This window comes from Gavialis gangeticus, unplaced genomic scaffold, assembly GCF_001723915.1.
Source record: "Gavialis gangeticus isolate Ggan-Ray unplaced genomic scaffold, GavGan_comp1, whole genome shotgun sequence".
In the NCBI taxonomy this organism is placed as follows: Eukaryota; Metazoa; Chordata; order Crocodylia; family Gavialidae; genus Gavialis; species Gavialis gangeticus.
Window position 1 is genome coordinate 5,124,576 of NW_017729012.1, and position 27,453 is coordinate 5,152,028.

A 27,453-nucleotide genomic window follows, 5' to 3' on the forward strand; every position below is an offset into this window, starting at 1 on the left:
TGGTGATTCAAATCAATTTTATTACATATCAAAATATCTCAAATTCAATGGTATTTCATATGCATGGAGTAATTACTCGTAAAGAGAAAAAACCCTTTCAGTAGACTGATAGCTTATTTGGGATCTCTCTCTCTCTTCTTTTTGTTGTTGTTGAAAACCCCAATTTTGAGACTACAAATGATATTCCAGTTGCTCTAGCTGTTAGGTAATCCACGCAATCATGATCCAACCAGACACAATCATCGCACTAACAGACAGAACCTATCCGAAGATTGATAGCAATCCTAACTTACTGTCTAGTAAACCACATTCTGCATGGCCACAAAGGAACCATCTTTTCCCCGCCGGTTTTCTTGTACTACTTAACACAGCACTCTAGACTGAAGTCTAATAATGGATCTCTCTCTCTTTTTTTTTTTTTGCAATAGCCTGTTACATTTTCTGTTGGCTAACTGACTACATTCCTACTAAATGCAGTAATACAAGGGAGCCTGGCCCTAAGTTCAGCAGGTCAGAGCAGCCGTTACCATAGTGGCATGTAGCTCGTCCTAATTGGAGGCCTCGGTGAGTCTTGGCATTGATCGAGTGCAGCAAATGGTTTATGTATGTTCTGAGACCTGCTTCTGGCGGCAGCATCAGCTCTTCCCATTTGAGTCGGAGCAACGAAAACAGGAGCCGTGTGCAAGTCTGACCAACGTTTCGATGAACCTGGAGGTTCTCTTGCAGTGATATGCACTAAGCTCACATAAAGGTAGTGTTCAGATGACAGTACTTCCCGCAGCGACTTTTCTCCCTCACCGTATGGCATTACATTTTAAAAACAAGAGCACGGTGGATGCTGCTTTCCTCCCCTCCAGTGTGTATTGTCTCCTTAGATAGGCAATGCTGTTCTACGAAGGAGTGCAAGGGGATGAGCTTCTAAGTCTCACCCTGCACACAAAGTATGCATGTGAGCTGCTTTGCAGCCTCACCCTCCATTGCTGTCTCTCTTGAGCTCCAAAAAGTGCTAGGAAAGAATGCCCAGACCTATTTAATGCTAGCTTATATAGCGCACAGCGCTTTGCAGAAGTACACAGCAGCTTAATACTGACAAGAACATTTGACGACAATCAAGAGGACTAGACAGAGAAACACCAGTGTTCATACAACTTTAACAAAGCTCCCTCTGCAGTTTGTTTGGTTTTTTTAACCCAAGAGAGCCCTAAAAGATTTTCCACTAAAGTGTCCTTGGTTCAACAATGTTAAGATCTTTCCACGCTGCCAAAGCTACTGCAAACTTTCCTTATGCTGACATGCATCAAAGCCCCCCCGGTTTGTCTCTAGGCTTTTGTGATGTACCCTTCTCTGATCAGGAAGTCATAGATTTTCCTGGTTTTGTTCACATCGATTTTGATGAGCGCTCTTGCCTGTGCCAGTCTCAAGCCTCCTTGCTTGTTACACTCATTCACTAAAGCAGCTTTATATTCTAAATAGGCTCCGGGGACCAATCTCACCATCTGACAGAGCTGGAAGACAAGGTAAAGTTAATAAACATTAACATCTGTCACACTTGCTCGCTTTGCAATACCTGTTGGGGGAGAAAAACCCCCCAAAATACATGTCCTCCCCACCCTTTCTCCTGAAGGGGAAATAGCAATGACAAGGGATCCCAACTTACAGGTTGTTAGAGGAGGAGCTTGCCAACACTCCTGCTGCTTTCAGAAACATCCCTTCCTGACAAATCGGCTAGGAAGATGAGACCAAGCTCTCCAGCATGAAGCAGCAGTGCTCTTATGTCCTGCATGCGTGGAAGGGAGTTGGGGGGTATTCTTTGCGGCCCAAGGGAAGAACACGTGCCAGAGGGGCTCAGGCTCACAACCACAGAGTCTAGTATCTTGGGCACGTGCCAGGAAGGTCATCTATAAACCTCTGACAGACAAAGGCTTTAATACCTTTCCATAAAAGCAGCTCTGTACACAACAATCCGGCTGGGAACATTATACAGATTATGCATCTGAGTTCATTAGAGATGACTATGTCCAGTCTCCTGCAGACTGAAAATATTGCTTCTAACAAGCTCTCGGGTTCTGCTGTTAGGACACAAAGGTACCATTAGCTCTCACCAGTAGGCCTCCCGTTAGATGCTGTGCTGTACAGATACTGGAGATGCTGGCTGGCTCTTTCATTTAATAAGGCAATGTGGAGTGACTGTACCCTGATGACAGAGAACAGTTGAGACAAGGTCTCGGCAAGATGGAGCTTCTCTGAACTCTGCAGACCAGGATATCGGATTCCCGCATGAGCTAATATTTTTGGTCCCTACTATTTATATGCTGAAGGAAGCCAGAAATGCCACGTGCAGTGGTGAACTTGTGATCTGATTTTTCAATTCTGCAGGAATGAAGGGGAAGCACCATGCCGGACAGAAAGAGCCAGGAGAGTCTGAAATGTATTTAGTGCACATCACATGCGTTGATACATGCCCTGTAGAAGACCTGACGAGAGATTAAGAACATCTTCCCCCCCCCCCCCACTATTTTCTTCCTCTGTCAAGGCTGCCACCTACTATTGCAAGAACTAGTGAGGAGAGGGCATTCTAGTAGTGGAGCCTTTCAGGGCTGCTTTCTGCTAGCCAGATTAGTCCAAAGGAATATCCATACTGTGGTTAAGGGGTGAGATGGCAGTTACTGCCACCAGTCTAACTGCACGGCATGAAGCTCCATGCAGGCTGTAAAACCTGCCTGAGAAGCTGGGTAACTCCTCCCAGGACTAGCCTGTGCAGAGTGCTGTGTTGCAGCAGCTACACTGCTTTTAATCCCTGTGCTAGGTGGTCCACATCCAGCACGGATATGCCTACTTTGACTGCAGTGTATACAGGCCAATTCCTCACGTAAGGATTGGTGCCGCAGATCTAGAGTGAGGCCAAGCTAAGGAATGATTTGCTAATGTGTGTTAGGTCAAACTGCTCTCTGATACACGTGCAGCTCTTTCTGGGTTAACTCCAAGTCAGCAGGGTTGGTCTAATTGGGTAGGTTGAGGTTGGCCCTGTGGCATTTGGATGAATTAAGTGCTAGATCATAGGGATTCACTGAGCCTTCCAGAAAGGCCTTCAAAATGCTCAGCCAATTACAAAGCAAATATTCACGAATGAGAATAATTGCCCTCTTCCTCCAATACAAAACAAGGGCTGAGTAAAGTCTGCTGTGCTCTGCACGCAATACCATGTAATGATGCCCCGGCGCATTCCCTTGGGCTTCTGCTGCTAAATGCACTAATTTGCTATGTCCATGTCATACTCGTGCGGTAGCAGCGGAGACTAAGCAGCCAACAAGGGAACTGCCAAGTTTGACTAGCCGAGACTTGGCTGTCTTCCCACTCATGTTCCCTGATTTCCTTACCTCTTTCTCCTTCTCGTTAAGCTTCTCTGTCCCTGGCAGACCGGTAAGGTTCAGCGGCGGGGCGCTCCGTCTGCCTGCGGTGAAAAGCAAAGCACTGTATAAGCCCCGATGAAGACAGCATGTTTTGGCAGCTTTGCTCCACAGGCAAATGCCATGTATCTTTACCCAGCACAATCCAAGTGTTCGTGGGCAGTTATAAGGGGCTTTTCTTAATGTGAAATTGTAGTGGTTTAACTGAAGGTGGGCTTGCAATTTTCAAGTGGTGCAAATGCATGAGGCTCAATGGATTTGTTCACTCTGAAATAATATTCTAGTTCTGATGTTAACTAGAATCGGCAATGCAGGCTGAATGGATGTTGGCTAGGATTAAGTAAAACCAGGCACCAGTGACTTGGGTACTGCTGGAGTTTAAAGCAGTACAGTGCTGAGCGTGGACTGTGCCACAATGGCTACAGACTACCAGAAAAACAGGGGTGAAACATAGAGGTTACAGGAAGCTGCTGGGATTATTACCTTTTTTTTTGCTGATCTACTTTTTAATAACCAACTTCCTCTAGGCAGCTCTCCATTTTGCAAGGCACCTGTCTCCTTTAGGTGCCAAAAGCCTTTGCAAAGCTGGTTCTAAATCTCCTATCACGCATTTGGGCAAAAAATGCACTCAATGTAAAGCAACTGCAATCCAGGCTTTGTCTTCTGTTTGCTGAAGGGAGGGCTGCAGTACAGCCTAGCAAAAGCCTGCCAGAAATCCTCACTTTTGGACCCCATTCTCGGTTGTTTATAACTTCACAGCTAATTCCCCAAAGAGTCTGTCAAGACTTTGCCTGCAGCTACAGTATCTGGCTGCTCCAAGGCTATGCTGAGTTTTGCTCCGGGTCTGAGTCCTAGAATAGAGCAGGAAGCCCCTCTCCCCTTTGCTGGGCACAGATAAGGAAGATCTTTGGGCCAAACACAGAGGGACAAAAGCCTGACGTGGGATGGGAGTGGAAGGGAAAAAGGAATGGGGGAGGGAAAGGAAGACTGAAGGTCAGCACAGGAGAGGGAACTTGCTGGGCAAGAAGAGAGTTGGGAACCGGTAGGGTGGGCAGGAGACAAGGAGGCAGATTTGATAAGGAGCTGAGATATGGGAGAGAGGTGGGAGGGACTGGGGGAAAAACCTGGGAAAAGGAACGTGGGTGTAGGGGTGACTGCAGTCTGGAAGGGAAAGAGACGACAGATCAGATGTGGAGCTCAGAGGGGGATGTATAAGCAGAATGGGGTGTGCAATCTGGAGGGGAAGACTGATTCTGGCCACAAGACTGGGACTAGGATGAGAAGCCCGAGGAACGACGAGGGGGACTGGCTAGGGGGGAAGAGACGTCGTAGGGACATGGGGCAGGGACATGGTAGAGGGCAAAGGGCAGAGTTTGTGGGGGAAGGCAAGCAGAAGAGTACAGAAGAGTGCAACTTAACGTGTCCCTCCATGTGTGTGCGTGATGGCACAGGCTCAGTTTACACAATTACATACTATTTTCCCCACAACGTCCCTGTCACACTCAGCGTGCAGCATGGACAGTGCTCATTAATGAGCAGCTCTTCCAGATCTGTGTTTTTCTTCCGGCTGCTCGTCCCATAGCCTCAGGCCTTATTTACTGTGCAACGGAACAAGCCCTGTTCTGAGGAGTGCAAAAGCCTCCTGGCCTTTGGCAACAGCACTGACTGCTGTGATAACTACTTGCTTCACAAACATCTCCCCATTTCTAATTTCACAACAATCCTGTCACGTAAGGGGGAAGTTCACTCATTTTGGCCACCTGGTTTGAGACACCTGGGGCCTGTTTCCTTCTCCCTCTCTCCCCGCCACAAAACACAGCATTTCATGGGTGTTCAAAGTGTGGCTCCTACTGACTTCATCAGCAGCCACGTGTTCAACACTTCAGCCCAGAGCTCAAGGCCTCAAGTCAGGCACCCAGAAACTGAGGAACACGCACTGTGTCCACCCATGAAAGGGTGGGTTGAAGCGACTCCTGGCATCGCAGGAACTCTGCAGCAAAGACGGGGATAGAATCCCGCTCTCCAAGGTAGCTCACAATTACCTTAATCCTAACGTGCTTTTCTGCTCCTGCAATCCCCCAACCGTTCAGCACATGCCATCCCTCTTCTGCCACAAATGCAATGGGGTTCTTATTGACAAGTCTCTTTTATTCAAGCCTGAATCCCCCTAAGAGCCTTGCCACTCTGTTTGCTGAATGTGGTAGGGGTCCTGTAGTAAGCGATTGTGTTACTGAAGATCATCCTAAAGCATACTGGCAACTGAGGTTGCACAAGGGACCTGTGTTCCGGGATCTGCTCCCTTTAGCACGCTTCATTCTGCAACCTTAATAGTTTTTCTTAGATAATTATTTTGGAGTCGCATGTACCCTCATGTTTGTCATGCTCGCATTCCTCTGATATGTGAAGGGGCCCGGGTACCATTTCCATGCCGCTTCAGAAAGAGGACAAGATACTTCCAGTGACTTGTTGTTTCAGTATGATATGGGGCCCCACTCTCCTTTCCTGCCCTGCTCAATAAAAGAGCTCTAGAATGGATTCTCTTCTGTAACCAAAGACCATAAGGATTCAGCAAATCTATGCCTTTTGCTCTTGGAATGAGTTGTGAATGAAAGGCTGTGTGAAGTCTTACAGTGCTGGCACATAAGGGCTCTGGAGTGATACTTTCTCACTTGGCCCAGAGAGAACACTCTTTTTACATAGCTGCCAGGGTGGTGTGACTGATGCACAGTTGGTCTGGGCTCTTGCAGCTCCACTGCAGGGTATATTTACCTGAATTGGAAGCAACCGTGACTGTGGGGCTCAGGCCAGCATCACTGTAAGGAAATAAGAGTTCAAATTACTGACATGTATGTAACGATAGCAATACAATAACAATAAATTGGTCCCTACATTTCTATCTGTTCATGATAATTAGAAGTCTAAGGATCTGTGTGTGCAATGGGACAGTGGGATTTCCAGTTGTTCACGACTGGGCCATGGAGCAAAGACAGAAGTTGAAAGCTTTTTTTTAAAAAGAAAAAATAACAAAAACCAAAATCCACGTAGGAGGGCACTGTCTTGATAGAGACTGATCTATCCTTGTGGGAGCCAGAAGGAAATCATAACCCTCCTAAATTTCCAACACCAAAGCATATGAGCTGCACATCTGCCTTCCTTCTATTGTGCTTTTTTTTCTTAAAGCAAAGCCCCAGAGCCCTGTGAATTGTTATAGTGATAATGCTGCTGCCGCTGTATCTAAGATCATCCTGTAACAAAGTGTTTCACGTATCATGTGCTGTCATTAGAAGCCGTAAAGACCCTCGTTTCCCTCAACGGCTTAATAGGCAGAGTTCAGTTTGTAAGGAGATAATGTGGTGAAGTGCTACAAACAAATGCAAACCCAACTACGTGTCGGAAACCAAGTTACTGAATTAGCTTGTCTTGTTTTTTTCCAACCCAAAATGAGTGCTGTTTCTATTTCTCAGGTTTTGGCTGTAGTCGTGTTGGTCTAAGGACATGGGCAGGCCAGGTTCTTTGGGTAGATGTGATACCTTTTATTAGACCAACTGTGTAGTTGGAAAAAAGTTCTTCGCAAGCTTTCGGGTATACCCTTTGTCAGGCATAGGGAGTCTCTGCTGGTTTGAGACTCCAAGGAATGAGAGAAGCTAAAAGTGTGGTAGGACATCAGTGAAAATGTAAATGGGTAGAGATAAGAAGGACAAAAGTAAAAGCAAGGGGAAGAGAGCAGGGTTTCTATTTCTGTGGATTCTGTAGACTGCCCTCCTTTCCCACCACACTAATCTGGAAACACGCTCATTGCCAACAAAAAGAAATGTGCTTCATGTGTTTTTCCAATTAATGCCTGTGTATGGAAAATGCTTAATCTTACTGTATCCGTACATATCGGCTTGTCGACTGAGCCACTGTTGGCAGGCGCTGCTGTCCTGGATGTACTGGAGGACTTCAGAAAGCATCGTGCGCTTCAGCCGCTCCTCTTCTCGGGTTTTCTTGAGATGATCATAAGTCCTAGCACCTATAGCAACAGACCTCATATTCGGGTTAACTGAGCTCAAGCAAAACTCTTGGCCTGCTGCTTTTTCACTTCTAGAGATGGGCAAGAAACTCTTCTCTAACGTTGGGTGAGATTCTGCCACCCTCAATCCGCGAGTGTGAGGGATTTCAGTGGAACCGTGTGGGGTAAGACCCCCTCAGCACGGCAATCCAACACTTTCAAATCCCATGTTATTTCAGGGCCAGAAAAACTTCTGTAACTGCACTTCCAGGATGGAATCGGACATTTCAAAGGCTGGATCCCTCCCTTGCATTCTCTGCCTACTGACAGACGGTGTGTGCAGCTGCCCCTTCCCCTAGATGCCAAGCACTTGTGATCAGGGTACAATACAGTTTCTTCTGCACTTTTTTGGGTGGCAACAAACATAGAGCCCTAAGTGGCACGTTCATCAACCTACCCAGTGGCTCAAACTAGTTTTGAAACCCCCATAATTGAACCGATGGATAATTCGGCCAACTGCCAGTAGCCGAGGTAGTGAACGATGCTTATGCTAGCATGAGGATGTGTAAAATAAGACTGTGTTTATTTCTAATATGTATTATTAGACTATTTCTTTATCTGACATAGGCCTTTCTAGTCATCTAACTTGTACTTACTACAGAAATTGGTGATTCCTGCTGCTCTGTATTCCTGGAGCCGCTTTATTTCCCTTCGCAGTTCGAATTCCACTGTTTTTCCCCCAACGGCGAGGAGTAGAGAAAGCCAAAAACAAAAATGGGTCAGCGTGGTGGTAGTGAACGTTGGTGCACTAGGAATCCTACTGGCCCTGACTTTGCAGTCTGGTGCTGAAGTGCAGACAGCCACAGGCAGCCTCGTACTGGTAGAACCTCTGAGTCAGTGGATGTGATGAGTGTCTTGGTCATCGCTCTACAAAACCACGTCTGAATTACACGTTTGTGCCCAAGGAAGTTCAAACTCAGGTAATTTCCGTGCCTATTATATGGCTTATATATGATGCGTTGAGCTTCCAGGAAGTGTTTGACAGACACGAACAGTCCTCACAACACTGTTAGTCACATATGCGCTGTTCTCTCCAGCTGACAGACAGGAAAGCTTTACATAAAATTTAGGGCCTGTTTGAGTTCTCATTGAAGGCAATAGCCCAGATCACAAAAGACTGAGACTGCGAAGCAAGGGACTCTGGCTTGGCACATAACATCTCTGCAAGCGAGTGACTCATGGTTTGAAAACCTTTGTGTGTTCTCATTTTACCTTTATTTACTTATTTTTAAAAATGCGGCTCCGTGCCTTCCAGGCACTTGCATTTTCCTAAGCCACTTCTGAACCACTGCTATAATAATTGGACCATCTCCCTGACATGCATCCCCCTTTGCAATCTATTCAGGTTGCCATTATAACGTTGCTGTTTCTAGTTCAGAGATTTATTCATTGGAGCTTTACTTATATAGTTTCCAAGTACCAGTTACCTCACAGTAAGCATAATTTGTCTAGCATGAATTAATTTGCGTTGCTTAGGAGACGTATATAAAAAGACTACTTGGGTTACAAAAGAATTTCACTATTACTAATAAGACCACGGGACTACGTTTGCAAGGAAGCACCACTTTGGGGAGCTGAGATTTCTAAGATCAGGCCATTGATATGTAGCAGTATCTGTCGTGAAATGCAGCCACATCTGGGGTGGAACATAGTGGCTATTTACATGTAGCCTTGTGCCTGCTAATGAAGAAGGATTTTCCCAGTTCAAATCACAGAATTAAGCAAGCAGGATGTAATGATTTATATGGGGATTTGACTAGGACACCAGGACACACTGAGGTGCACCCTATAATTATATGAGGAAAAAAAAGGGTATTTGGAAATTAGATGAGGGAAGAACACGTAATGGAGGCTACACTGAACTGTCATGTACTTGCTAAAATACCACATGTGTATCTCATAGAAGATGCAATTAATAGCTGACTTAATCCCAACACAGGCCTAAGTCACTAGTGCTTTCCTCTTTGTGGCAGAGTGGCAGCGCCTGGAGAGTTGTCTTATGAAGAGAAAGGACTAGATAAAATACCATAGGACTAGAGCATTTGGTGACATGTCAGACAATGGACAAAACACTGAAGAAAAAACAACTTGTCAGAGCTACCGCTTATGTAAGTATCAAGCCAAAACCATGTTTGCCTGAGGTGGGGAGATGGGAGAAGAGAAGGAAAACTAGCTCTCCATATTATATACATTTATGGGAGGTCACTGATCAGTAAGTGTAACTCCTCGCTGGAAATGTGCACTCCTCCCCAACAGTTTAACCATAAAACCCCAAATACCTACATGCATGGCTTTCAATGAACTTGTCGTGTTCAGTTGGCCCTAGAATTCTTGCGAACCGCCTCATGGTCTCATAAAGGTCCTGGACCTCCTTCGGGTATCGTCTCTCCAAAACTACACAAAAAAAATACGCACCCTATAAGCAACACCTTTATACCTGGCAGGAAACTGGAGCAGCAAAGCCTTGTGTTGAGAAGCTACTCTTGTGATAACTTCTAGCAGTTCCTTTCATGCGCTCATACATGGTGCTGGCAACTCAGGAGTTCACACAATGTTAGAGATAAAATGCTAAAAAGTGGCAGGTCAAGGCATTTATGCAGAATTCCTACTGTTTTGTACCTAACACAGTGGTAAAATATACTTGGGGACCAAAAACCTTATTAAGCATGCCATTACTGTTAGCACCGGGACACCCAAACCAGTGAGTATATAGTGATTTTTATTATTAGTGTTTGCCAGTGCAGACAGGGCCTTGAGGCTTATGAAGTGCTTTATATAAAAGGGCCCTATCAGGGTCCCAAGGTGTTGCTGAAATACCTGGTTTCTGTCAGTTTGTAGTAACATGCGATTATAATGCTTAGGATGAGCACAAAGCTGTGAAATGGGTCTAATGGGAATTTTGGTTTGAGAAGAGGCAAATAAAACCCACCAGCAATAGAGGAAAGGGATCAGAACAGACTGCGAGGATGCATAACCATCCCAAAGCTCCAAATTTGAGATACTTCTCGTGGTGACAAAATTATCATCTAATGTGTCAAGCAACTTTATGATATGGTGCTCAAAACTATACATGCCACCACGTGGTATCTAGATGTAGTGCGAGTATACCACACTGTAACACAAGATCAAACATTTGGCATGCAACGCGTTCAGCTTGAGGCCATTTTAAAATGAAAAGCTTTATTTGTACTTACTCTGAAACTTTCTGAGGTTGATGAGGCCATGGTCTCTTATAATTCTATAAGCAGGAGGAACCAGTATTACTATAAAGTAGTAATTCATGCATCAGTGCATAAATACCAAGAAAGCTTGGGAATAAACTGTGACTTAAAACTCTGAAGTAGTTCTGGTAACATTTAGTGAAAGTCTTGCAAAGTTGTATAAGCTGGGAAAACAGGATCTAAAGCAGGGGTCAGCAACCCCTGGCATGTATGTCAGAGCGTGGCACGTGGCATTTTGCTTGGCACGTGTGCCATGGGGTGGATGGTGGGGAAGGGGCCAGAGCTGCGCTGTCACAAGAAGGATTGGGCCCCAAGAAGGATTGGGCCCCTCGTAGCTCCCCTGCCATCCGCTCCTGACACAACAACATCTTGCACATTGAGGTTGCAGGTGTGTTTAGCATTTGGCCCAAAAACACTGCTGACCCTTGATTTAGAGGGCTTCGGGTCAGCATGAGTTTGGGATAGCCATGTGTATTACTACAAGGCCAACTGCATATGGCGCAAGGAAAGCTGTGACCTCTCAAAAGAATTGAAAATGGCTTTTCTAGAAACAAACTCCCTGTGACTAATGTCAGCTCCCAAGGTTAAAAGCAAGAGTCAGGTCTCAGTAGGCAAGATTTCCGGCTGCAGAGTGGGATGAAATGTCTCCTTGTATGGGGCATAATCATGGGCGATCAGTGCCAGAATTTAAAAGCAAAGAAGGAAGCTTCTTTGCCCGCTTGACTTTTTTTTTTTTTTAAGATGTTTAAAACTGGTCATTTTTAAGCCATTCAGGAGTTTGGACTATTAAAACAGTTGGAGGGAATAAAGATGGCAAAGGCAATTGAGGTGGTCACAGGTATCTGACCAGTAATTGGTCACAAAGCTCTGCAATTATCACATGACTATCATCTCCATCATCTCGTTTTAATACACGCACAGAGCTTGTGAGCAATAGAGGCATTCAGAAAATTACAGCTCTTACTCTAGGAAGTCCATCACACTTCTTCTGACTAATACACACTGCACAAATCTGTATCCCTGCCCCAGGTACAGCAGGGACATACTTTTTAACACTGACATTAGCAGGGTTTTTTTCTTTTGAGATACTACCTTCTCCCCATCTATAAAACTTAGGAGTCGCTAACACAAATATGAACTATACTATGACAGGGACTATGGGGCCAGGCTGCCTTTGACAGCTTACACAGTATACTGCCATGTAGATTATGCCACACTAATATTAATTATTTAGAGGAAGAAAGGTCAGGATGAATTAGGTCACTGTTCTTTCAACTATTTTCAGACTAACCGTGTTGTGTTTGGGAGGAGGGCTAGGAATCTCACTCTGAAGTTGATCATCTTTCCCCAAGGCACTAAGAGAGCAGATGATAACCTTAAAACTGAATGAACCACCTGAAAAGATGTTGCAAACTAGAGGCTAATAAATAGATTTCTGGACTGATTCTAAAAATCCTGAAGCGTGTTGAATAAATTAGCCACTCATGACAGCAATATAATTGTGATCTGTTTATGAATCCTTAGAAACTAACCTGGAAACTCTACTGCAGTAAGAGCATGAAGTGAGTGTTTCACCAGAGAGAGTTTGTTGTAGCAATTAAAGTAGCAGACTGGAATTCAGGCTTCCTAAACCAGGACCTATGTATGTGTGGCCTGCCAGGACTGTATAGGGACTAGAGAAAGGAGCTGAAAGGCAGGACTGCTGGTTTCTGCTGCTGGACGTACCACTAGCTCCCTACAATGGAGAACCTCAGCTTCTCCCTCTGTATAATGGGTATGTTGTCTCCCAGGCACGTTGGAATCTTAGCTGCTAACAAAGTGCCTTGAGATCTTGGTACAGAAAGCACTGTTTGCCCCAGATTGCACCACCGTGCAAGGTACCAGCGCCAGGCCTTTCTACCACTTCTGCCTTGTTATGCAGTTTGATTGGGAGAAATGTCCCTGAAGTGATCAAAGCTAGAGAAAAGCCAATTACATTCAATCTCAGGGCACACAGCATGTTCAGGGGGAAGCAGTCGCATACAGCCACTGGTGACAAACTCACTTTTTTCTCCTTTGCCTTTCCTTCAACCGGGAGTGATAGATATCTACAACTGCGATCTTCAGAGCTGCAAAGCATAGAAATGAAGACTAGATTCATCACAAAAAGCCTTATCAAACCTGGTTTGTCCCCAAGTTCCCCAACAACCCGTGTTCAGCATAGCTTGACAAGACCCACTTCACCTGCAGGAAGGGGGCTAGCTGCCTTGTCTTCAAGACATTGAACATCTCAAACCACTGACCTACATAGCAGCAGCAGCAGCAGCAGCAGCAGCAAACTGCTGTAGGCTAGTCTTGTGCAAGCTACACACGCCACTTGGAAAAACTTCCTCTAGTTTCTCTTTCCAATTAACACAGACATCTATCTTGTGTAAGTATGAACTTTAGTTTGCCTTGATCCACACTTTCCTTCCCTTGGATAACTGGGCTAAATATTTTTACTGGTGGGAAACCTTTTGTGGTTCTGCCCGTGAGAGCAATGTAGTCCTTCGTACCTTCTGGGAAACTTAAGTGGGTCAGGCTTAATGTGTGAAGTATCATTGGGTGAGGTTAGCCTGCTGAGGAAGAGGACAAGATCAGAGCAATGTTAAGAGAAGAGAGACCAATGGTCTGAACAGAGAAAATGCAGAGTAGATTGTAAGCCTCAGAAAATCACAGTAGCTTTTTAGCCAGTTAACTTCTCTATAACTTCTCTGGCAAAAGAATAAAAAGCAAAGTTGAGGGCAGCTCTTGGTAAGCATGAAGAAAATGTATTTGTTAGAGGCCACGTGCATTTCTAAATTAATTTGTCTGCTTTTCAACTAATCTATGCTAGATCCTGCGGCTCATTTTCACTGATACGAGGTTAATAACTTTCCTGGTAAACTCAGACAAGAGTAGATAAGGAGACACCCATTGCCTTCCCTTCGTAATTCTGTTAAATAATTCAAAGGTCCTATGATGCTAAATACAAGCTGTGAGTGGGTCGATTTCTAGATTGGCATTCTCTCACAACATTAAGTATTTTCAGCCTGTTCCTTCTGAGAAAAATTATGATTCTATAATAAATTCATAGTCTGCAGAGACAACATGCAAATCTCTGAAACAGGGCAAGAGCATTTCTCCTCCCAACCCAGTCTGTTGCACAAAGAAGGGTGGCCAAAGTGTAGCGGAATCTAGAAATGTGACCCAGACATGACCATTTTCTCCCTGTAGCTACAGATTAAGGACAAAGTTGATCAATGGTAGTTTATTAATGGAGGGACCAATCAATAAGCAATTAACCAAAAAATGAAGAAACCGGCTGCATGAAAAATGACTGTATGAACTGTACGGTATTTTGAAATATACAATAGGGAGATAGATAGATATATGCGCGCAAATGATATATAACCCCAAGCCTTTGGGCAAGTTAGCAGTCATCCCTGTTTTACTAGAAATTTCCAAGGGTTATGTGGCTGAGTTAAAAGGAATTTTGTTCTGAAAGACATTTCTTGATGCTCCGTCAGCAAATAAAGCATCTTCAGGATTATGCTGTACTTCTGCTTTAGGGGTAATTAATGCAATACCTAAAGACTGACATAAGGGTTATAAAATATTCAGACTTCAGCTTATTAAATGCAGTACTGTAAGCATTATAAAATCAAGCTGCAAAAAATTGCATCGTTATTGCTATTATGACTCTGATTTTTACTGATTGCCTGTTAAGTGCAGGGTGACTGGAAAAAGAAGTGTCTTATAAACTTTGGGGGTTACCTAACCCAGCAATAAGGCAAGATTAGGAAATTCTCTTTTGTTTAGATTTAGGGAGAGAAGGAGACATGCGGCAAGTCAAATATGAATGAAATACCTTACTAAATTCTGGAACTGCTGCCAATTTAAATAAAACCTTTCTGCATTCTTGAACCTGTGGAAAGCTCAGCTACCATGTTATTTTTTGGGGGACTTGTGTGGGCAGAACATAATAAGTAGACACAAAAATTGAAAAAGGGACTCCTATAAATACCACTAGTAATTGGTCACCTTTAACTGGAGGATTGTATTTCTTACACTTTCACTTAAATGTAAAATGTTCTGAAAGAAATGGTGATTGACTGGGGAGGAGAGAGAACATTTACCCGAGCAAATGAAGGAAAAATTGGAGCTCTCACACAGAGAAAATTCATATTTGTTGCAGTCTTCTCCTTCTCTTTATTGACACATTCGCATAGAAGCAACTGATTACAAGATCTGGAATGCATGAATAACTCAGACTACTACTGTGCTACATGCTGCATGGAAATGAGAAAAGAAATGCTACAAGAATTAAAATGACTGGTCTACATGTTTCTTTTAGAGAAACAGCTGTTGTACTGGTACCTGAGGAAAATCCAAGTTGACATCATTTTCGAAGTGTCCTTTAGGGGCATGATAAAGCCCTGGGCAATAGTTTCTGAGGTTCCCAGAATAGGCAGAAGTTCAAGGCTACTTCCTGGACTCCAAAATCAAGGTATTGCAAATCTTCAAGAACACGTCCAAGAGCTTTTCTTTCCAACATCATCTGCTTTACAGAGACCTTTGCCATGCTACTGAGCAATAGGCCTGCTGCAGGCAAGCTACCCCACTGTTTGGCATCCTATGACTCAACTAGCCTCTGCAAATGGATGGCCTTCCCAGTATGCACCCAGCTTGGTGTACATGTAGTGGGTACAATCCAAATTTACCCTGCAGGACATAAAGTGATGGCTTTAAAATGCGGCAATGTAGATTTTGATTAGATCTTAGGAAAAGCCTCCTTACTGTGAGACTGCCCAGGGAACTTGTCATTGGAGGTTTTCAAGTTAGTAAATGTTTTTCAAGAGGAGATGGAATAAGCATTGGACAGGGGTGGTGTAGGAGTAGCATTCCAGCATCTGTGCAGGGAGTTGGACCAGAAGACCCTCGAGGTCCGCTCTGAGCCAATGACTTCAAGTAGGCAGGGGATCTACGTGAGGCAGCTATAGCAGTCTCCGCAGGAATGTGCAGGGCATAAACATCATGTAGCATCACCAACTGCAGATGCTTCCTCAGTCTGATGAAGGGTATTTGACCCCAAAAGCTTGCAAAGAAGAATTTTTCCAACTATTTCAGTTGGTCTAATAAAAGATATCAGATTTACCCAAAGAAGCTCGTCTGCAAGTACTTAAAAGCGGCATTTTGAAAAGGACCCTGCTAGTTTTCACCTTGTACAAAATAACATTGCCCTTTTCTGAAAATCACATTTGTAGTCTGCTTCCAATAGTTTCTTTTGAGCTTATAAAGAGCCTCAGGAAAATGCTTTCCAATGTTGAAAGTGAATCTCTCTTTATAGGAGAGGGAAGGGGGAATTCTAGACAAGAATTAATAACTAATACTGTAATTCAGTCTCTGATGGAACTGCACAATTTATGAGATTGTCAGAAATCCCTGACTGAATTACTGATTTGTAATCAATTGTTTCTTTCACCCTATCCATTATGCTATATCTAATTGCAATATAAATTATATATTTGCATGCACTTGCTGGCTTACAAATGCTGCCCACATACAACGAAAGGCCATGGACTCAAATATTTCAGAGTTGCTGAAACTGTTTTGTTCGAATCAAAAAGGACAAACCGAGGAATACTGATTATCCCTTGTGTGGTCAGACTCGTGCAGGATGACTCAGCAGACAAGATTCTGAGTTTCTGGTTCAAGATGGCTTGGGAGTCTGGGGATCTGATGTTAAAATCACAGTCATCTTTCTTGTGGGAGTATTGAGACTGTTCAGCGATACAAGGAAGTCTAACAAGGACAACTGCAGTGATACTAGAGGGATTTGGGTCAGGTAGTGTAGATGCCGAATATAAATGTGGAAAGTAACAGCGTTACCTACCGGGTTTTTTTAAATCATTAAAATGAAAGCCCTCAAACATTCCTGTGCAATGCATGCAATTCCAAAACTGCTGGGCTGTCTGGGGATGTGAACCCGACAGGAAAAGACGAGAAAACAAATCCAACAGGTTCAGTTTCACTGTATAATCTAAAAACATTTTTAAAAAGTAGACAAGGAACCTAGATTTGTAGTAGGAGGAAAGGATTTTTTTTTCTTTAAAAAAAGAAAAGGAAAACAAATTTACATTAAATACCGGGAAGAGAAATTCCATCCTTGTAGATCGGGGCGAGCAATTATTTTGGGCAGAGGGCCGCTTACTGAGTTTTGGAAAGCCACCGAGGGCCGCATGATAGGCAGCCAGGGGCAGATTAATATTAATTTTCTAAGTTTTTTAGGGGCCCCTGGGCCGCATGTTGCCCACCCCTGTTGTAGAAGGAAGAGTTTTTCAGCCCTGGCTGATTTCTATAGTGCGTAAAGGGGCCAGAGCCTTGTAAAGAAGCTTAGAAGCCCCAGCTGTGAGCCAGCAATAGCTCTCTCTCAGGGACCTTCTTAGGATCACAGAAATGAGGGTTGGAAGGGACCTCAGGAGGTCACATCTAGTCTCAACCCCCTGCTCAAAGCAGGACCAGCCCCAGCTACATCATTCCAGCCAGCCATTCTTCAGAGGATCTATGCCAGAAAGCAGAAGGGACACTGTAAAAATCAGTTCCAGATATTCTAGATAGTGCTGTAGCCCCTCAGGACAGCTATCATTTAGGTCTTCAGGAGGGTCTCAAATGTACTAGAGAGCCTCTCCAGCCCCTGGAATAGCCCAAGAGCAGGGAAGCTGGTTGAAGCCATACACAGACCTGCACCTTTGACTGGGCTCAGAAATTCCCCATGCTTTTGGCATACAGCATGGAATCACACCTCGGACAATGGAATATGGGCTACACACAGTTCCTTCCCCTCTTGCACAAGCTGGGAAAGGGATCTGATGATCTGCTAGGACTGGAAAAGGTCTGACACATAAAAGGACAAGCAGCCAGAGAGACACTGTGACTTTCTGCCCAGGCGCTCTCTTGAGAATCTGCCCAGGGAGCCGCAGTGAAGGGGACGGCTGCTGCAGGGTCCGTGGGGTTGGAGAGAGAAGACCTAGACAGCCATGGGACTGACTGCGTGCCTGCCAAGAGGGACTGTGACACCTCTATGGTGTATATAATGGAAGATTCAAGGCAGGAGTTAGGTCTTGAAAGGAATCTTATTTTAATACCTAGCTTATGTGAGAGTATGTGTGTGTCTGTGTGAGAGAGAGAGAGAGAAAGTGTGGTTAACAGCTTTCAGTGAATAACTAATGAATGAAAAAGTTAAAATTAGTGAACAGAACAAGGTGACTCTTCTTGGCTTTTCAGCCTAGAAGTTGGGGGAAACCAGACCTGATGTAATGACATATAAACACACTACAAGCAGTGCTAGAAATTATGACTTTTTTGTTGGAGAAATGGTGTAGTGAATATCTGTACAACGAATAAGTCCATACTTTCTGCAGGTAAGCTGTTAAAGGAATAAGGGGTCCATTTCTCATTCAAACTGTTGTTATTCCCAGTGTATCATCTGGAGATGAAAATCTTTCTTGTGTACAAGAGATTTTGTAATCATTAAACCTTCAGCTGTATCTCACTAAATTTCAAACTAAATTGTGACATTTGGGAAGACTGAGGAATGCCGATTCTTCTCTGTGGCTGAAGAAGTTAAGGCTTTATTTGAGAACTGACCCACAGCAATTAGCTGGAGTCCTCTCAAGTGCAAGTAGAGGGCTGTGGAATACTGAACTTCTTTATAATAAGAGAAACCAGAAATCCTCTCTCTCCATGGATTAAAACATTGTTTTAATACTTTCCCCTACCTGGTAGCAATTAGACAACATTATTCACAGTATTTTAAATTCCAGGAACTGAACCCTTTAAAATCAGAAGCTCTGAATAACCTTGTTTCCATGGAGGAGAAGGGAAATCTTTACATTCCCCTGTGCAGTGGCAGTTCCGCGCACACACTTGACTGTGCAATCTTTGTTTAATCTCAGGGGCACAGTAGTCTTAATTTGCTGCACTGAGGCTTCACCTGCATCTGTCTTCCTGGTGTCTGACTGAATTTATCTTAAATAGGTACACTAGCAAATTCCCTAAACGACTTATGGTTAGGATAGATGGGACGACTTCCAAAGTGCAGCAGACACTGCAATAATACGGTAGGTGGTACTTTTTCTTTTGGGTCAGTAGTAAAGCAATGTCCCAGTTCACTGGTAGAAGATACTGAGCTGCCTACAGCACCATCTTTCAGTGAAACTAAGGTCCTGACCATTTAAGATCTATGGCTGTTCCATATACTCTTCAGAAGAGCATCTTGCCACCTGTCTCTTGGCAACCTTCTGGTAATTATCTTATGTCTATCTAAACTTCACCTCTGGCTTTTACCGGACACAGTACTCTTTACTTCCTTTATGAAGTGCTGCCTGCTGTTGTTGGGGATCACTGCCTGAGGTCATGTTCTGCTTTGCACTGTTGCAATAGGAGAAATGCCCCCGTCTTAAGTTAATACACGGGTTAATATTTTTGGCAGGAGATTGCGAGGAAAGACAGTAAAGAATGCACAAGTGTTTGAAATCCCAGCACACGCAGGTGAGAGAACTCGATCAATACTGCAACTTTACCCATCAGTAAATGGGGAAGAATTGTGAGCAGGCATTTTAAAACATCATTTTCAAACATTTTTGTCAAGCTCTGGGGCTTACCATGCAAAATGTCCGAATCGTCCTCCACAAAATCTATGTCTCTCAAATCCCATTCAGCATAGTTGTCAAATTCCTGTTCAAAGGAGACCAACAAGAGCTCTCTAGTTAATGCTTGAAACCTGGATAACAAGGTGGGGCAGGCTGAAAATGGAGACATTTGCTAAATACCAGCGTCGCCCCACGCACAAAACTGTTAAGAATGGCTGTATGTAACTGGCTACATCCCTGTGCAAGATATGAGTAGGTGGGACATTAATGGGGTTTTAATGAGGGGAAATATAATTTACAAAGGCTGCAGAAATTACACATGCAGCCAACCAGAATGGGGATTTAATACTCAAATGCAGTGATGTAATCCACTAGATAATTTATATTGCTCCCAAGCTGAAAGGAAAGTTATACCAAAAAATACTATGGACCAATGGGGGCTGTGCTTGCTGGCAGCATGAGGTTTGAATTTAGCCTGGGGTGTGACAGGTTCTATACATGCAATGATCGCCGTTTTCTGACAAGCCTGATATAGACACTGAAAGCAATGGGAAGGTTCTTAGAGGCTTCAATGAGCTTTGGATCAAGCTCACACATACTTTTCTGGAACAAAAATGAACTAAAAATAAGCTGGCCGATCTAGCTGAGCATCTCATTCACACATCCAGCTTTCTTGCACAAGCAGCCGATTGTTATGGGGTGTTTCATAACAACCTGCCTTACAGACCTTCTACACAAGGCACTGCCTTGCGGGAGGACACGTAGGAGTTTTCCAAGCCCTTTGGCGCCACCTCTCTCTGATCTATAAATCCTTCATTATATCATCCACTGCCCCCATTTCATTTCCCTTTATAATTTTTTGGGAAAGAGATTGCTAGGCAGGAGGTTTGTGCAGCTGCATCTGCTTCAGCAACAGTAGCACATACAAAATAATAGGACAAGATAGATTCCTACCTCAACAAAGTCTGCTCTTGCGGGCATGTATCCAGCCATGTCCCTGGAGAGCAGGGAATCGAAGGTTGGTCGCGGAGGGTCATCAGCAGCTGAGAAGATACATGGTTTTGTTGCTTTAGTTTATTAATAGATATTCCCTTGGCAGCAGACGCAGGAGTAACTAGTGTTAGTCAAGGAAACCTGATCAGTCTATAAACTGGGATGGGTAAAAGTGCTGGGGTGAGGTACCCTCTGCTCCTTACAGGGAGCTCTCTGGTGGTAAGAATAAAATGCAAGATGATAAATGTGACATTAAATGCAAATTCAGTGTTTCACATAAAAGAATCCCTTGCAGAAGCCGCTGCTGTCCTTCACTTTTAGGTCAGAGTTTTCTTTTAGTTAACAGCAACAAGGTTGTTAAAGCTGCCACCTTCTGGGTCCCATTTATAGCGAGTTTCAATTAAACACCTATAACTCTGCATTTTTATTGTCTGCCAAATGGTAATGGACTAAGGCTCACAGCAGCTTTGTGAAGGAGACTGACATTATAGACCCCATGTTACATGTAAGGGAGCTGAGCCAGACAGACTGCAACTATCCCCAGGTCACATAACGAAAGCTAGGAGCAGTAACCAGATTTTCCAACTGCCACTTGACTGGCTCTAATCACTTGCACATCCTTTATGATGAAATGGCATCCTCAGGATGTTGAGAACCCAGTGATTTATGTGAGGTTTGTAAGGGAACTTCTGCCAAATAGGGGATAGGTTGAGCAATGTTAACTTTGTGACAGATTAATCGATTTGCAAAACTGCTACAGCTGCCTACCTGGCATATATACAAACGGACAGTTAGTCAAAGAAAGATTGGGAAGTTAGCCTCGTTTAAAAAGTGCCACTTCTTTGATAAATATAAGCAGTGATGCATATTAAAGTAGGAGTAAGCCAATGCTTCATAGAATAAACTTAACATCCTGCAGTTAAGAAATCCTCTTTTCTGCCTGCCTGTAACAACTGGCTGCATGTGTGCATGTGCATGTGTTTTCAGCACGGGGTGATCATATTCCTCCCTTCCCTTCAAGGCACCCACAGGACACAGTCGTAAATAATCCATATACCAATGGCTCAGCTCACAGTATGGAAAATCCTCTTTCCAAAAAACTGGAGTACAGACTTTTTCCCCCTAAGGTCTGTTCATTGCGTTCTCTGCATATTGTTGTAGGGACTGTGCGAGGAGATGTCCCATTCCCCCTCTCCCCATGTCCATCGTGGTGGGGGATACTTACGGTGGAATGGAATGGCTGCATCTGCGTTCTGGACCTCCTCGGCCTGCTTCAGGTTCAGCAAGGTGGATGCAAACAAGGGGTTGTTGATGAAGTGTTTCATGTAATGTTTCTCACACTCCTCCTTGGATTTCGTACACATCTGATTGGCCACATCTTGCCTATGGTTGGTGGGGGAAAAGGAGTACAGCAATTGTTCTTTTCATTAATGGCCCGGGGGGGATCCATTTCCGACAGGTTTTGATTGGTTTCATTATGTAAGTGGAGCTGGTCATTCTTTGGCTCTCAAACAAACAAACTGCAGTTGGCCCAGAAGCACTTGTATCCCACTGGTCTTTATCAACAACTATTATCTAAATCTCTATTTTCTGAAGCAAATCAACAAGACGTTCGGTCTCCGAGAGACAAAAATACTGCCTCAGAATATCATCAATTGTGGTAATTTGGATCCTAATGTGCAACTCTCCTCAAAACTGTTGTAATCTAACATGGAAAAGTGCTTGAGATGCAGTATTTCTTGAGCTCTCTCAAAATCACCATTTGGGTATTGAGAGTCTAAGACCTATTCATCATAGGTTCTCATAGCTTATCACTGGCTTCCATTACGCCTAAAACTAGACTATATTAATGCAGGTGAATTACAACAGTCTGGCTTTGTAAAACCTGCATCCGTTTTACTGCGTGGTGTGATCCTGTCATGTTTTATCATTTAAAGTACATGGGTGGGAGACCTCCACAGAATGTTAACAAGCTTCAAAAACCAGACTTGATAATCCATGGGGTGGCACTCTCTTCTGAGTCGGTACCAAACTAATATCTTCAGCACAGACTCGGGGCAGCACATTTCAAGTGCCATGTAAAAACCAAGGCATCTTGACCCCATGTAATTCTTGGATTTTCAGATGATAAACTCTTTGGATGAGAGAGAGTGCCCCACTACCTGTTTTTTGGTGTTTTTTTAACAGCTCCAAGCATATTGTTGTCACTTGACAAATAATTTATTATTATTATTGTCATTAAAGATCCCTTAGGATTTTTCATTAACCCTCAAGTGATGGCAAAGTCCAAGCCACGTAACTGCATTCAGTCTCCCAAATTCCTCTTGCAGTTAGATGAGGATATAACTTTCTTCCTTCTCTGTGTTGCAATATTAAACCACTGTTGTATTTTACCCCCACCAGGTAGCTGCATTCTGCATGTATGAACAGTCCCTTGAAATCTTGGACAGGTATGTGGAAGCTTATCAATTCCTTTTGTACAGTTAATTTGGGTGAGAGATGTTCTAAAAGCATGAATTATTTGCATTAAGTTGTAGTGTAATTTGAAGACGCACGTGTATGTGAGGGAGGGGGGTTGTTAGATAGAAAAAGCCACTTTTGCCAAATAGCATAGGGGAAAAAATGAACAAAGCCAATATGTGTTTAAGCATAAAGAAATGTGACAATCAATGCGATTAAAGTACTGCAAGCAGCATCCACGACAACGTCCTTTTCAAAATGGAAATTGGAACAGGCTTTCAAGCTTAATTTTGTCTACAATTATATCCACAAGACCTGACAGTTCTCTTCTAGCAAAGCCTGGAGTTCTCTGTCTTTAATATAGGGATTGGCTTGTGAAGGAGAAGGGAGATGGTTCACAATTGCAAGCATGATCTCTTTTAATTTGCAAATGTATATCATCCCTGTGGCAACTATGGCAATTACGTGAATGGAAAATAATATCTGCAAAGTATTTTAATGTATGTCTAGCTGTCTCTGATGCGATATAGCAGTTGGAAGAGAGAAGAGATTGCAACATGTGGCAGCAGACTCTTAGCAGACCACTAGCTCTGCTACAGAACAGTTTGAGAACCTTTGTCTTAAGCAGTTTACTCATCTATAAAACAATTATGTATAAGCTGAGGCACAGTGTCATTGAAAGCCTGATCTTGCATATTGCCAAGTTCCTTCAAATCCTACAGACTTCAGTGTGAGTGGAGGGAACTCTGCATCTGTCAGATTCTTAGCAGCCTGTAGTACCAGGTCATTAGCGATTTCCATCCCACACTCAATGCTACACGCAATCAGTGAAAGATAAGAGAACAGAGGCCAGTATCCCAGCCTTCTGCTAACCATCTAACTGATGAATTGCTGTGCCCCAGCATATTCTGAGAACCTGACTCAAAAACCCACTTAAGTCAATGGGAAAACTCCAAATTGGCTCTGGTCCAGACACTAAATTCTCACCAGTTTCCAAATCCACAGTCCATCACAGCCTCTAGAAGGGCCATCTCCTCTTGTGCCGTCCAATTAGGATCCAACACAGGAAAATCTGAAGTCTGGGGAGTGAAAAAGAAAAATCTGTGATCCTTTCAGTATAAACCACCACCTAGTGAAGTTATTACCCTGTCACAGTCTGGCAAAACCTCCCGCTGGTTTGATCCTGGCCATTTAAGGCCTTTGTTGTGTCCCAGGGATGTATAAGAATCATTAAATGCACATGTCACCTGCTGTAATAGCTCCTAGTTTGTGAGAATGTCATCAAAGATTACATGAGGCTGCATTTTGTACTATTTCTGGTACTTCTACAAAGTGCGATGCCTTGAAACAGAAACTAGCCACATTATTCCAAAAAAGTTTCGTAGCTCCTTCATGGGGGCAGGTGCATAGAAAATTGTTCCATGGATAGAAAAATAGCCTATTGTTTGTTTGTTTTTTAATGAAAGAGTTTGAGCCACGTACGGGCAAAAAAACTGAAAAAGCCCCTATGCACCACTATATAGCTAGTTGCCATTACTCTCCATGCAGAATTCTGTTCCTCCTTTATGTTCCTCACAGCTATACATTTCTGAATTTAAGGATCTGTATCTAACAGACCCATGATCAAGTAAAGCCATGTTTTTTTTTGAAAAAAAAAGTTTTTCTCCTAACAAGGCCCAAGATGAATAGAAGTCACCTGAACTGTGTACCTACCATGATTTCATAGGTATGGTCACTCTGATGCTTCTTGTACTCAAATCCTCGTGTGAAACACTGCAAAACAAGGAGATTAGCATTACATTAGTTTTCTTGAGACTTTCTGTTTGGTTTTTCTCTCTTGTGTACTAGTTACCAGAAAATACCCATTTAAAAATAGGTTCCAAGTGTGATTTAGTTTTTTAAAAAGGTGAACATTAAAGTTAAACTAATTCTGAAACTTATTCTGTATCCTACTGACCTTCAGCACCAGGAAACGCTTGTAATTGTGTTTTGCAATGTATAATGGCACAATCCTCAGACAGAGCCTAGAAAGTTTTATATGGAGCAACATAATGAAAGAAAAAAGTTTTTCCCTTTCGTTGAACAAAACACACATGCATGCATGCATGCACTCACACGCAAATATGCTGGCATGCGTAAACAAAGACAGAAAAGAAATTTAACCTGCTCATGTAGTATATACAACTGTATCTTGAGATGAATGAACTTTGCCTACAAGAGAACTAAAAGATCACTGGTGCAGTCAAAAGCCCCCAGCTTTATTTCTGAATCTTCTTAGGCTTTACTGAAAAGATGTTACCTATTGTTTACCCACAGCTCCAAACAGCATGTTTTCTTCTGTGAACGTAACTCTCACACATTTAATTGATCAGCATTTTTATTTTCTACGAAGGGTGGCTCATAGCTATGTACTCCAACTTTTAAAAGAAGCTCAGTGGTAAGATTAACCCTGAGACATGATAGGCGATAGGACAAACGATGGTTCAGCTATCTACATGGGTCAGCAGCCCATGTCTCCTGGTTTGTTTGCCTACTCCTTTGCTGCCTACTGAAGGATTTCCTTCATCTGCTTGTGTTACATTTTTTGTTTTTTTTCCCCCAGCCTTTAACATTGCTCCTGGTCCCTGAGCAAACATTTCTGAGGTGCACTTGAGATGATATGAGCCCAACAGTGATGCAGGTAATATACAGTGGGTTAACACTAGAAATTGCCTTGATGACCTTCTCAAGAAAGCACACATTTTCACTTTTTACCATCAGCTTACCTGCAAACACAGGAGAAAAGGAGGAGGGCCGCATTCGGCACATTTGATGTATGGTTCTGTGAGGTATGAAGAGCAGCCTCGGCAAGGGGGCTTATCAAATGGGTCATCTACAAAACCAGCAAGAAAACATGCTGAAAGAAATCCAGTGCAATACAAGCATGCAACTGTGGTTTATACAGTTATTCAAAATGGCTCGTCTCAGTTTTAAAATGCAGGTGTATGTTTATAGACAGCTGGTCCTGCCTGGGAACAGCAAGTAAACGGACTAGATGACCTTTCAGGGACCCTCAAGGTATTTCCTATGGTTCTAGAAAAAGTGTGTCTCCACTCTTCTAGATTCTCAGTTTATATTCCATTTTTACATGAATTATTTTCACAGGGAAAGAGTTTACATGTTTGTAGTCAACTCCACTTACATGCATACTGGATAAGCGCATAATTCTCTTCACTGCATAATATGAAGCAGGTCTAAATTTTTTTTTGCTTCCACTAGAACAAACACTGGTATACATGTACCTTTTAGTTCTCAGATCTGCCAAAGACCTGCCGCTTTGGAACAGACTCGATTAATTGAGTCTGCTCCGCACGGGAGCTGACGCACAATGCGCTGTGCCGCTTGCAGTTGTATAAGCAGCAAAAGGTGTGTCAGTGCAGAGAAAATGGCAGTGGTGCGCTTCTGTACTAAAGCGCATCAGAGGTGTTTTAATTCAAAACCACACCACTGCCATTTTCTTCCCACTGATGTGCATTTTGCCACTTATGCATCTGCAAGCGCTGCAGCACTGGGCGGTTTCTCCAGCACTTACATGTGTAAAAATGCCCTGTCTGCATATCATTTAAAGCACGTTTTAGCTACAAGATCTACTTTTGTAACGTAACTGTACTCCGGCTGACAGCGTACCAGTCGGTGGAAGAAAACCGTGAAGCAGCAGCTGTCAAAGGGCTGCTACTGAAAGTCTGGAAAATGATGGGACCTGGTCAGTTTCAGAGCTAGTCAGTTTCACAAGGTGTGAAACCGACTGGGTCCAGCCCTTTCTCAGTCCCTGGACTCCGTGCTGAAATGCAGCACGCAACCTCCTTCTCTCAAGGAGCTCCAACTTCCCCTAAACAGCGGTGCGATGTTCCTTGTCCATGCTGAACCTTCAGGCACGGTACTTACTGCCGAACGAGGCCAGGCGCTCCATGCTCCTCACGCTGTTGTCGTCTCGCCCAGCTTGGCGCTCCTCAGTCTATGAGCCCGGCCGGGTGGCCTCTACCCAAAATAAATTAGGCTGCTATGGAGCCCCTAGCGTAGATGAGCTTCCCCTCAGATGGCCAGGACCACTCTTGCAACAGGGCTGTCAGCAGTCACTGCAACAGGAACCCGGGCTGAAAGTCCATTTTCTGAAACCAAATGCAGAAAACCAGGATTCATAATACTAAAGACTGAGGGGGCATTGGGCGCGCTACTTATTTGGAGACAAGATGGATGGGGCCCAATAACGGTTGTGATCACTGAGGGGGTCGCAGTGTCGAAAATCTCAATATAACATGCCCTTAATTTTTTTCCACCAAACTGAAAATCCCCTCCTTCGGGGTGTTAGATCAGGCCTGCGTCTTCCCGTGGTTTATTTGCAATTGGGCGCAGGCAGTGCAAACAAAAATGTCAACCGGCGTTTCTACAGGCGCATGGTCCTTGTAGGTGCAGGAGCAAATGGGCTTTGATGAGGCGGCCCAGCCAATTATTCCTGTCCAAAAAAGACAAATCATTTCAATTTACACTCTCAGCGCTTTACGTACGTATAGTCTATAAACCCATTTTACAGACGGGGCAACTGACACAACAGGGGAGGAAGCCACTTGCCCCGACCCGGCCCACCCGCGCTCCCCGGTTGTTTTCCACCCTCTTGGTATGTCCCGTCCCCA

The 27,453-nt window shown here is 43.7% G+C and overlaps 1 protein-coding gene across 1 annotated transcript; it reads right to left on the minus strand.

The window, feature by feature from the left end:
• On the minus strand, positions 1 to 27,011 carry TADA2A (transcriptional adaptor 2A). Its single transcript, XM_019511094.1, has 15 exons — positions 26,708 to 27,011; positions 25,549 to 25,655; positions 24,497 to 24,556; positions 23,771 to 23,862; positions 21,549 to 21,706; positions 20,285 to 20,373; positions 19,343 to 19,415; positions 12,724 to 12,787; positions 10,653 to 10,696; positions 9,742 to 9,852; positions 8,055 to 8,126; positions 7,287 to 7,419; positions 6,177 to 6,220; positions 3,378 to 3,451; positions 1 to 1,505 (listed from the first exon to the last, which is right to left on the minus strand). The coding sequence occupies exons 1-15, from the start codon at positions 26,730 to 26,732 to the stop codon at positions 1,320 to 1,322; spliced, it is 1,332 nt and encodes a 443-aa protein (XP_019366639.1). The 5' UTR covers positions 26,733 to 27,011; the 3' UTR covers positions 1 to 1,319.
• Positions 27,012 to 27,453: the final 442 nt, after the last annotated feature.